This window comes from Pyrus communis, chromosome 16 (genome assembly GCF_041283825.1).
Source record: "Pyrus communis isolate YQ-2024b chromosome 16, ASM4128382v1, whole genome shotgun sequence".
Taxonomy (NCBI): domain Eukaryota; kingdom Viridiplantae; phylum Streptophyta; class Magnoliopsida; order Rosales; family Rosaceae; genus Pyrus; species Pyrus communis.
The window spans coordinates 447905-458797 of NC_142580.1; the positions used below are offsets into that span (position 1 = coordinate 447905).

Here is a 10893-nt window from a genome sequence, read left to right on the forward strand (position 1 = left end):
CATTGTCTGATTCACTAACGAGTAATGCATAACGATTTGCGTGAAATGCAAATATAAAATTCATGGTTAATCCTATAAAAAGTACTACCCTCGGTGATTATTAGTCATATAGAGAATTTGATTTTCCTTGCTAGCCAGCCAAATAAACAAATAACGCATATCTAATATTTATATTACTACTTAGTACTACGGTTACTATATATCTCTTTACTTGTAAGTGAAAGGTTTTAAGTTCGATTTTCACCAAAGACGAATTTGAACCACATTATTATGACAAGCCTATTGTGAGGCTTAGCCCACTCTTTCATCTCCAATATCGTTTGTTAAAAAAAATATATTTATACTGAACATTTGTGTCGGTCATCAAACAAGTCTCTCTGACTGACGTATTTGTGCTATAAAGCTAATTAATCTAGCAGCTCTGAGCTTTCATATGCTGCATAAATATGCAAACAAGCGTTCAATTTGCTTTCAACTCCAAACTCTTGCCCAAATTTACTTGTAAATCCATTCATTTGCACGCCCTCCAGACTCATCCATGTCTATGAAAATGCTAACTGCCTGCACAAAAATCACTACAACAAATTACTCATAAACATTGGTTTTACTTGCAGATGATCGGATAGGAGCGGATCGGATGATGTTATAGTACCTTTCCTATCCGAGGCCTCTCTTTCACCGTTGCTAGGCTGTTTCGGATATGAGACACAGCTCCCCAGCATTTCAACGTGTTTGCAACATCGTCGAGCCTCAACAGATACTCTTCTTCCGTCAGTGGAAACGATCTCTGAAGGAAATTTTGGATTCGGATTAGCTCAATTCGTATCAGTTCCCATTGCAGACGTGTTATACTAGCGAGATACGTGATTCGTGATGATATGTTGCTTGTTCCAACAAGAAGTTTTTCAAATTTGTTGAGTAAGAATTTGGATACCTGCTCCATATACTTCCACATGACATTCAAAGCAAGGAGATTTCTTCCAAGGAACTCCTACGTTGGGCAAATGCACAAGTTAAAACAGTTTTCTAATCAACCCCAATTACGATATCATCAGGATACAGAACGGAAATCATCCTTGATCAAAGTCTCAAAGGAATTCCAACTCATGTGTGCAAGCTATCGCAATCACCATATTAACTTAACCAAAGTTGAATCGAACGAGGAATTCCTACTGTATAACATACCTTCTTGATGAGTTGAACGTCATAGGACCTGCCATACTTGTTCCTAATAAGAGTTGCGAGGTCTATCCCGCTAAACGCGGAATCATCTCTACCAACCAGTCTTTCAAGATTCTCTCTCAGCATTTCATTTTTATCCACCTGAAGTAATAATACACACACATTAGGCTCAAGATTAAGTTGAGTAGATTGAGACGAACACATTAGACCACAACGCAATTTGTTAGCAGTGTGTTCACAAATACGGCAGCAGAAAGCTTACCCCTCCAGTTTCTTTTGCATCACTGGGATCTTCCGAGTCATCTGGATTTATGTCGTTGCCATCATCTGTTGTACTCGAAAAGATGGGCCTATGTCTCCGATTGCTTTGATGACGAATGTGGCAATTACCGGTGGAAAAACCCAATCCTCTTGAAGGGAAGTATGAACCATTACATCCCGGAAACAAAACCTTGTTGAATCCTTTTCCTACGTTAACAGTCTCCTGAACTCCAAACGACCAACTACAACGGTGGCTTGAAATTATGCTCGTCATGTCCTGAAAAATGCAGTCTCATCAGTATCAACTACAAAATTTCTCTAGCATCCCTAGAACAAGAGTTACCCTTAGTAACATATATACACATCCGAAACGCTTTCTTTGAAGAAAAAGATAATTACAAGAACAAGAATTCAGAACCATGCTTGCTGATTCAGGACTCAATAGTTTAACCTGCGGGGAGCGGGATTCAAACTTCGGGTGGAGGGACGTGCACGCTTCCTAACCAACTGGCTTAACCCACGTCTAGCAACAATAGATTCATGATTCAATATACTGATTCTAGCTTAACCATTCATTCAAACATGGCCAGAAATTAAATTTGAAAAAAATATATGAACAAAAACAATACCGTCAACAATCAAACCGCAGAAACCAAGCATGTAATATAAAAATCCAACCTGGTAGTGAAGCAAATCAAACGGATACGATATCTGAGTCGAATGCTTCGTTTTGGATATGGCAATAATTTAGTGGTGATTCTGCAACTGATACTCTACTCATCGGCTGCTCACAACTCAGAATTGTACTTAAATTAGCCAAATTAATCAGGACCGTTGGCTATTGCTACTTAAGAGCAGCAGTGGTCTCGTGGCTGACAAAGAAACCTTTGCTTCGCGAGTGGTGGCTTGTGTTGACCATTGGTGAGCTTGTGGCCAATCACAACTAGTCACGTGGATGACAGAAAATCCAAGTCTGTCAAGTTTTGTTGGGCATATGGGATGTGTTTCTGGAGTCACCATAAGTGTGGATAGGGCGTGTAGAATTTGCCAACCGTGACTGCAAGGACTTAACCTATACTATGCACGCTACATTACTGTGAAATTTTGGACCAATAATATAAAGTCACATCACGTCGAATGATTGATTCGGGACATTATCACCTTGGCACCACCATTTTTTATTGCAATGCTAACGACTAGTTTTAAACGATAAAATATTGGGATTAGAAAATGAAATTTAGGAACGTAATTACGTAGGAGAAATGAAGGAACTGCCATTTGTTTCGTACAAGTACAACCTAATTGAAGGGAAAGGAATTCTCTGTTACCACGAAAGAGCAGACATTCAAAAAACACAAAATAATAGACTATCTCGGACAAAATGAATAGCGTAGGGGGCAACACTACTCAGATAGTGAGTGAGAAACTTAGAACTACCAAAAGGCTTCTCTATTCTGTACAATTCGACTAATATATCAACGTCTGAAGAAGTCCCAAAGGTCGTCATGCATGAACTTCATAGATACAAAATAAGTTACAATTAAGTGCTGCTCGCTGCTGAGATGCTTTTGTAAATCAAAGTTGCCAGTCTATGGGAGGAATGCCCATCTCCTCCAGAAGCTGGTTCGTGCGAGAAAAATGCCTGTTCACATCATGATGAGCAAATTATCTGTTACCATGTAATTTTACTTGACGTCATAACATACAATTATATTTCCAGACATGTAACCTCCATGAGTATAAAAAGAAAAAACAAACCCATGGAGTTATACCCGGTATTGCACTTGCAAGTTGCACACCAGGTGAAAATTTTGCATAAGTAGAGCAAAGAAAACCCAGGATAATGCAGTACCAGTTATAACAGCCGATCCCGAACTTTTTAACACACTAATTATAAGCATGTCGCCATCCTTACTTTATTTGGATAGAAATGGCAGAGTGGGAACCAAATATTATGGAGTTAAACTGACCTGCAGCCAAAGAAGCCCCTGTTTGCTGACAAACCAGAAGGATGTGCCGCTTTGAGAATGTGATGCTTTGACTCATCAATCAACCTGCATTAGAATATATTCTCCAATCAATTTTAAAGTATAAACCCCTAAATTCTTCTCAACCCATTTAGCCAACAATATATTCCAAGTTGAAGATCCTGATCACCCAAGGTTGTGTCTTTTATTGTTTTGTTGGGGCTACAAGTGAGTACAAGTATTGAGATTTACGACTGCTAAATTTTTTACAACTAGATGTAAATCAGAATATCTTTACAACTTGCTAAACGGAACAGCCACAAATTTAGTCAGTGTCAGATATTTGCAGGATTTCACATATTATGAAATCAAGTTCATAGCTGTAATGACTCAATGTAATTAACTGACTGATATCCCACACAATTTTACTGTTGAACAAGTGATGAAAATTTCCCGAAAGTTGTTTTATGATTGAAAGAATATGATGTATGACGCAATGTTAGGCCCTCTGTTAAATCCAAATAGCACACTGAAAATTGGAATAACTTAAACATGGCCGAGGATGAAATATAACTCAACGTTACAAATTAACGGACCTGATTTTCTGCTGAGCAGAGTTTCCCCACAAAAGAAAAACAACTCCGTCCCTCTTTTGTGAAATTGTTTTGATAACAGCATCAGTAAATTGCTCCCATCCTTTCTTTGCATGAGAGTTAGCCTGATGATTCCTAACTGAATATGAAATGGAAACCGGAAAGGTCACAAGATGGGTGAAAATGGTAGCGACAAGTATCAAAAGCCATTGGCATTTTCTGAACCAATATACTTTAGAACATTATAGAATAGAACTAACAAAATTACTGCTTTAGTTGTAAAATGGAAGACGGGCATCATAAGAAGTATGCTGAAGAAGCGTGAGAAAAATGTTGAACATGTGAAACTCACCAGTGAGAACAGCATTGAGCAAGAGAACACCCTACAAAACAGAATCAACTTGAAAAATGAATGTCGGTCAATATTCACAAATCACATAAAAGAAGCTAAATCAAGCAGAAGCCAGACTTGTTTTGCACAAAAAGTGTTCCTATGTTTTGTATATGCTTCTACAACCTGAAAAAACTTCATGAAGAAGCACATCTAAGAAGCAGTTGCAAGTGCTTTTATATGAAGCAATTCTAGCAAAAGTGATTTTTAGAAATGAATAGAAGTGTACCTGTGATGAAATTGAGGTTCCACCATAAAACCAATTGGCTATATGGGGAGTAGCCCAAGACCATATAAGCACATAGCAAACATTGTCCCTCACCAATGTGGGACAACTCTCAACACGCCCCCGCACGTGTGGCGGATTTTCAAGCCTACACGTGGACAACAACTGGGTGACGTGGAGCGCGTGTGGCCGTTTGGCTTCACACGAGGACAACCCGCTCTGATACCATGATGAAATTGAGGTTCCACCATAAAACCAATTGGCTATATGGGGAGTAGCCCAAGACCATATAAGCACATAGCAAACATTGTCCCTCACCAATGTGGGACAACTCTCAACAACCTGAACAGCCCATTTTTCAAGATTGCCATGAGATGGAATTGAACAGCCAAGATCTTTGTTCAGTTCCTTGAATATATTAACCAGACTTGAGGGGACATTGACACCCTCAGGAACAGAGAAAGAGAGACCCATGGCTTGACCCGGACCGTGATACGGGTCCTGACCCAGGATGACAGCCTTGACCCTGTCGAAAGAGGTGGAGTTGAGAGCGTTGAAGATCAAGTGAGTGGGCGGATATATGGGAACGCTGCCGCAGAGCTCACTCTCAACGAACTTGGAGAGGGTCTTGGCGTAGGGTTTCTCAAGCTCCGACGGCAACGCTTCCAGCCACGTCCCCTCCACCAACAGCTCCTCCAGTTTCACTCCTTCGCCTAATTAGTAATAACCCTGACCCAAAATTAATCTGCAGAAAGTAATTAATTTAGCGAAATTTGATTTAACTAATTGAATACCTTTGGACTTGGAATGGGAGACTCTGTCGGAGCAGATGGAGAGGTTGCGTCTGGCTTTGGCGAGCAGCTTTTGGAATTCGATGCGTGACTTCTGCTGGGCGGTGAGGTCTGTGGAGGCGGCGGAGGAGGAGTCATTGTTGGTGGGGGACGAGAGAGAGTGGGTGGCACTGGCGGTGGAATCGGATTTGAAGCGTTTGGAGGAGGGGGCGGTGGCAGGTGGGAAGAGATCGAATAGGGTTTTGTTTTTCTTGGTAGCGGTCTTCGGTGTTGAACCCATTTTTCTCTCCTTTTCAGACGGAATGCCGCTAGCGCTCAGACGACGAGAGTGATATGCTTTGTGTATTGGCGCCAACGCTCGTATTGTGCTTTTTGAATTGGCGGGAAAATTACAGACGCCGGGGAAAATGATCGAGCTCATTCTTTTTCTCGTCAAATCTCAACCTTTCCCATTCCCATATCTCGTCCTAAACGAGGAAAGCAATAGATACTAAAAAATAGCTATTCAAACATCCATTTATCCTTCACACACGCTCTTATTAATTTTTTACTATTGATCATCTTCATTTATCAAATTCAACAGTTGAAAATTGAAAAAAGCTATGATAAAAAAAATAGAAGATCTAAAGAATAACGACAATTGGTAACTGATCACGTTACGAAGGGGCAAATGTACGTTTGACTGCAGGTCGGTCCATGAAACACAAAGCTTATGGCTCCATCAAGAGGGCTTGTCTTGTGGCAAAAGGTTTCACACAAACCTATAGCATTGACTATCTCGAGAAATTTGCTAGTGTGGCCAAACTGAACTCAATTCCATACAAGTCATTCTCTCAATTGCAGCTAACAGATCTTGGCCCCTGCATCAGCTCCACGTCAAAAGGCCTTTCTTGAGAGCTCCACCAAGTTTTCGAGCTTAGGGAATAAAGGAAAAGCTTGCAGGTGAAATATGGACGTGTGAAAAGTAAAAATATATGTAGATAAAACTATCATATGGAGACTGAATATCCGTAAACGGATACTGCTTGGCTTCTTATCATTCCTCCTTTTGTTTGGCCCTTTGCACGTAAATAGTCATTCCTCCTTTTGTTTCACCTTACAAACAGCATAATCGTGAGAGTCGATATGTTGACACATGAATTGCAAAATGGTCTCCAAATCATGTACACTGCTAGGTCTATGATATCCTCATCTAGTTATTTGTCAAAAGAAAAGATTGCTCTTTGTTCCCTTCAATTTTTATACATGAGGTCACCGCCCTCGTGTTACACGAACGAAGCAACAAGCAGAACGCTATCTTCCAATCCGATGTGCTGCAACCTGGAGGTCAATCCAATACGATGATACCAGTACCACTAGAGGGGCAAATCCCCAAAACCGGAACCCAACCACAAGTCTGCACTTCCATAATCTTCATGATGTGCATGAACCCCAAACTCCCTTGTTTCTTTTTTTTGATAGTTTCCTGCAATGACCAAGCAATCTATAACGATAGAAAGCAAAATCTTCCAAGTGTGAGACAATAACATTAATTACGCAAGCTCTCCCGCGTATGTTGGGTTGTTGAACCATGCATCGTAGCCATGACATTGGATGTGTTCTTTGCTTTAACTTTGCAAGCTCTCCCATATATTATGCAAACATTAATGCAAAAATGCGAGGGAGGAGCAGAACCACCACCTGATACTTGGCACCATAAGAGTTCACGAAATAAGGAGACAGCACTCCATTTGCCTCCCAGATTCTCATCAGGAGACAATAACGATACCAGCCTGCAGAAGCAGATTACGGCCTCAATTATGTAAAACAAAAACTAAAGATTTTTTTAAGAGTTGTCAATCATGAGAAACACGGAGATTTCTCACATCTTTCACGATAAACTTGTCTCGGAAACTAAGTGAAGGCAACAACCATTCAGACAAATAGAGGGAAGATTCTTCATGATGTCTTATCGGCAGATGATCATCTGGAAGGAGGAAATAACAAAATTCATATCTGTAGTCAATGATATTAATTAATTGACAAGAAAAAGAATTACAAATATTAGCAAAAATATTTTCCATGAAAAGAAAAATTATTAACCTGAAGCTCGTACAAGTAACTTGTGTGTAACAAAGGACTGTAACATGCGAGCAAAAACAAAGTATTAGAGGTACAACAAGCAATCACAAGAACTCATGTCAACTGAGCTCGATAAACATATCTCTAGCTATCCCTCTATCCATCCATCCCTCTAAAAATTAAGATTCTTGATTTTCTGAGTCATAATTTTAAAATTCCCTGCACCCTACCTCACAATATTACAACTATTGATGAATATTACCTGCCAGACGGATGGCATGTACTCGCGATATGGAAGCTGTTGAGTATTACTCGTTGAATTTCTTAAATCTGAGACCTCTGGAAAAGATGTATTTCTGAAATTCTGTATTAACAACTGAGGCCAGCATAGTATATCGCAAAGCATGCATATACAACACAGCTGAAGTTAAAGTTTTTGAGTTTTCGAATGAACTCACTGTTTGGCCTCATAAGCACCATATGCATTCCCCAAAATTATTTCTTTTGTAGTTATCACAAGCATGGGATGCACCAGCTGAAGCTTTCTGATCTCCTGAACGACAGCGTCAGACACACTCTGAAGAGAGAGGCGTTTCCTATGCAACAGACCGTTAATTATTTATAATCAGAGTCATTCAAGAGTATAGAGATAACAAATATGCTATGAACAAAGGTAACAAACTATATTAGTTACCTCTTCTCGCCCCCAAGCGGAAAGAATGTTGAGCCACGATCTATCCAATGGAAAGATCCAATACTGTCAAAATAAGGAGGCCAATAAGAGATCAATTGTCAAATTAAACTGAATATTCTCTCAGTCAAAATGTGTATATACAGCAACATCATGATTTGAGCAAAGGAGGAAACGTGATACGACATCCCGGATTCCAATACAAACCTGTCAATCATGAGTAAATAAATGCTAACATGATGCTCTTCTTTCTCCTTTCGAAGCCGATAATGCATTGTCTAAAATACAAGGATAAATAAACCCACTGTTATACATTCTTCAACCATCTACAAAAGATAATTTTTTTCCCTTCGTTTCTTGTTCTGAATACAAGCTTATATGAAAGTAAAAGAGCTTCTTCTTACCTTGAGAGTGGCAAGAAACTGAAGACTATCGTAGCAACGGACATACAAGAAGCGTCTCATGCACAAATTAAACAAACCCTCGTCGTAATTCATTGACCCTAAAGCAAATTTTGCAGAACAAAAAGTTTTAGCAGCAATATCAAATGAAAATTCTTCATTCTTCTTCTTAGTAAATGAGGAACACCAACGCCAAAACTCACCATTGGGCTCCATAATTCGGAGCTTTAGCATCTCCGAAAGGCGGAGAACGTCGAAGCGGCAATCCAAGTCAAGGAACATTACCAAACGCTCCAAGCCCCCATAGTGCACCCCATTCCACTCCTTTGGGAGAATGCAGTTCACAGCAGCCTAATCAAACATAACAGAATCAACTTTTACATAAAAAAAAGATATCAATCTTGTGAACGAAATAGTAAACGATGAACTAAAAATAAATTAAATAATGGAAAAAAACCGAACACTGACTTGAATGAGGATGAGGGTTTTGGCGGAAGAAGAGGGCCCGACGAGCTCCACAACATTGCCAACGCGGAGAGGAACGCGGTGGAGAGGGGGAATGAGCAAGAAGGGTCGCTCCGCCGCAACCCGACCGAGCATCTCGGCGGCGCTCTCGTCCCCATCGATCCACCTTTTGGGCGTCATTTGCAATCGTTCCCAAGCGACGCCAAGGTTTTGGGCGGGACGAGTGGTGTGGTGGGTGCGCGTACTCGCCTTTGATTTTGACAGACTCCAAAAAGCTTAAATATAAAAAAAATAATAATGTTACGGAGACAGTAATTTAAAAATCAAATTTACAAAAATTAATAACGTATCATTTTTATTTTTGTTTAGGAAAAGTACGATATTCATTGAAGATTGAAATACGTACAAATTAAGGATATAGTGCTTACAATGAGTCTCGATAAAAACCTTGTCGGGCCTTTCAACTCGATCGAAGGGAAAAAAAGCAGGCCGCACCAAATTAACTACTAGTACTATCCTTTAATAATAAATGAAAAATTACATCAGAAGATTCTTCAAACCAAGAAACCAGGTGATTAACAGTAAGACTAAACCTCACAAGGCGATGAGCCACCTTATTCGTCTCTCTTCGACCAAATGTGATTTTCCATTGTTTGAAGTCTTGCATAAGCCTCCTCATATTGTCGAACATATAACCATAATGACCACTAAATACTGCACCTGCATTTTGAATGGCATAAATCACCAACAATGCATCCCCTTTTACCTGAACCTGCTATGTGACCCATATGCACAAGAATAAAATTGATGCCCTAGCAACTGTTGCCTTTGCATGAAGTGCTGATCTCAAGGCCACCACTCTGCTCACTTGTGCTGCGAAAAACCTACCCTATGAGCTTTTCACAACCAACCCACACCCTCCAATCGACCCCTGCACATCCCATGATGCATCAAAATTACATTTTATCCAACCATGTGCCGGCGGTTGCCATTTAGTTGTTCTTGCCAAAGAGTTATGCGGTGCCCCCTCATTCCATTTTTTAAACTCAGCCAACCATGTATATGCCTTGATTTGGGTATCCAAAGGAGAAGGCTCAACACCATTCCAAATGAACTCATTAAGAACCTTCCAAATACTCCAAACAAGAACAAGGGGCAAGTCAAAGCTTTCCTTGGACACATTTTGCGCCATATACTCCAACCAACGACCAAAGGCCTCCTCAATTAGATGAAAATAATGGATGCCTAATGGACTTCCAAACCACACCACTGCCGCTCTAGGACACATTAGAAGAGCATGTTTAACAGTCTCTGCCTCTTTATCACAAAAGCCACAAGTATCGTTCATAATTGCCCATCTACTCTTCAGATTAACTTTGGAAGGCAAAACATTCATATACCCACGCCATACACAAATTTTCACTTTCCCCGGGACCTTAGCTCGCCACAAAGCTTTCCATAGGAATCTTGTATCACCATTAATCATTGATCCTATAGGCTCATCACCACTCATTCCCGGACCTGATTGAGCCACAAAGTACGCACTCTTAGTAGTGAACAAGCCCTTAGGTTCCTTTATCCAAATCAACAAATCCGCATGGTAGAATAAACTCAAGGGTATACTCAAAATCAAATCCATCAAACCCCATCATCCTCCACCATCAAAGATCTCCCCATGAGCTTTGGGTGTACCCCACGGGTCTAGGGCTAATAAGGTATCATAAATAAAAAATAAACACATTAATCAATATTTAAATAATAATTTAATTTTTAATAACTATGTCTTTTAGTTTGTAAACTTAGTTTAAAATATTTATTTTCTGCATTATCCATACAATTATTATAATTCTTGCTTTATTATTCT

The 10893-nt window shown here is 39.9% G+C and overlaps 3 protein-coding genes across 17 annotated transcripts; all 3 read right to left on the reverse strand.

Moving 5' to 3' along the window:
- Nucleotides 1–187: 187 nt before the first annotated feature.
- Nucleotides 188–2266, reverse strand: LOC137731579 (uncharacterized). 7 transcript variants are annotated; one of them, XM_068470719.2, is made up of 7 exons: nt 2122–2266; nt 1895–1966; nt 1445–1720; nt 1186–1323; nt 935–991; nt 653–787; nt 188–561 (listed from the first exon to the last, which is right to left on the reverse strand). In XM_068470719.2, exons 3-7 carry the CDS (start codon nt 1715–1717, stop codon nt 496–498), a joined length of 669 nt encoding a protein of 222 aa, XP_068326820.1. In that variant the 5' UTR covers nt 1718–1720; nt 1895–1966; nt 2122–2266; the 3' UTR covers nt 188–495. The 7 variants fall into 7 exon arrangements, with proteins under 7 accessions (XP_068326820.1, XP_068326822.1, XP_068326826.1 ...); XM_068470721.2 differs by having other exon boundaries at nt 1843–1966; XM_068470725.2 differs by having other exon boundaries at nt 188–575; nt 2122–2257.
- Nucleotides 2267–2697: 431 nt separating this feature from the next.
- Nucleotides 2698–5929, reverse strand: UNG (uracil dna glycosylase). Of its 4 annotated transcripts, none has more exons than XR_015957698.1 (6): nt 5415–5923; nt 4963–5333; nt 4356–4403; nt 4007–4142; nt 3414–3497; nt 2698–3085 (listed from the first exon to the last, which is right to left on the reverse strand). XR_015957698.1 is itself a non-coding variant. In XM_088687496.1 (6 exons), the coding sequence occupies exons 1-6, from the start codon at nt 5830–5832 to the stop codon at nt 3019–3021; spliced, it is 1446 nt and encodes a 481-aa protein (XP_088543622.1). In that variant the 5' UTR covers nt 5833–5929; the 3' UTR covers nt 2698–3018. The 4 variants fall into 4 exon arrangements, 3 of the variants coding, with proteins under 3 accessions (XP_088543622.1, XP_068327378.1, XP_088543623.1); XM_088687496.1 differs by having other exon boundaries at nt 4356–4386; nt 4624–5333; nt 5415–5929; XM_068471277.2 differs by having other exon boundaries at nt 4356–4386; nt 5415–5917.
- Nucleotides 5930–6035: 106 nt separating this feature from the next.
- XRCC2 (homolog of X-ray repair cross complementing 2 (XRCC2)) lies at nt 6036–9285 on the reverse strand. 6 transcript variants are annotated; one of them, XR_015957701.1, is made up of 11 exons: nt 9033–9285; nt 8768–8915; nt 8568–8665; nt 8371–8441; nt 8167–8229; nt 7931–8068; nt 7735–7828; nt 7494–7530; nt 7277–7377; nt 7092–7183; nt 6036–6876 (listed from the first exon to the last, which is right to left on the reverse strand). XR_015957701.1 is itself a non-coding variant. In XM_068471280.2 (10 exons), the coding sequence occupies exons 1-10, from the start codon at nt 9207–9209 to the stop codon at nt 7160–7162; spliced, it is 951 nt and encodes a 316-aa protein (XP_068327381.1). In that variant the 5' UTR covers nt 9210–9285; the 3' UTR covers nt 6036–7159. The 6 variants fall into 6 exon arrangements, 3 of the variants coding, with proteins under 3 accessions (XP_068327381.1, XP_068327379.1, XP_088543624.1); XM_068471280.2 differs by having other exon boundaries at nt 6036–7183; XR_015957699.1 differs by having other exon boundaries at nt 6746–6876; nt 8568–8915.
- Between the last annotated feature and the right edge of the window lie 1608 nt (nt 9286–10893).

Coding starts and splice junctions, on each gene's coding strand:
- LOC137731579 (XM_068470719.2), bottom strand. CDS start 1,717: ATGACGAGCATAATTTCAAGCCACCGTTGTAGTTGGTCGTTTGGAGTT. Junction 788..934: donor TGTGGAAGTATATGGAGCAG/GTATCCAAATTC, acceptor AATTTCCTTCAG/AGATCGTTTCCACTGACGGA. Junction 562..652: donor AGAGGCCTCGGATAGGAAAG/GTACTATAACAT, acceptor ATTTTTGTGCAG/GCAGTTAGCATTTTCATAGA.
- UNG (XM_088687496.1), bottom strand. CDS start 5,832: ATGAGCTCGATCATTTTCCCCGGCGTCTGTAATTTTCCCGCCAATTCA. Junction 4,387..4,623: donor GAACCTCAATTTCATCACAG/GTACACTTCTAT, acceptor TCTGTTTTGTAG/GGTGTTCTCTTGCTCAATGC. Junction 4,143..4,355: donor GCTCAATGCTGTTCTCACTG/GTGAGTTTCACA, acceptor TTTCATATTCAG/TTAGGAATCATCAGGCTAAC.
- XRCC2 (XM_068471278.2), bottom strand. CDS start 9,209: ATGACGCCCAAAAGGTGGATCGATGGGGACGAGAGCGCCGCCGAGATG. Junction 8,230..8,370: donor TATTTACTCATGATTGACAG/GTTTGTATTGGA, acceptor TTATTTTGACAG/TATTGGATCTTTCCATTGGA. Junction 7,531..7,734: donor ACATGCCATCCGTCTGGCAG/GTAATATTCATC, acceptor CGCATGTTACAG/TCCTTTGTTACACACAAGTT.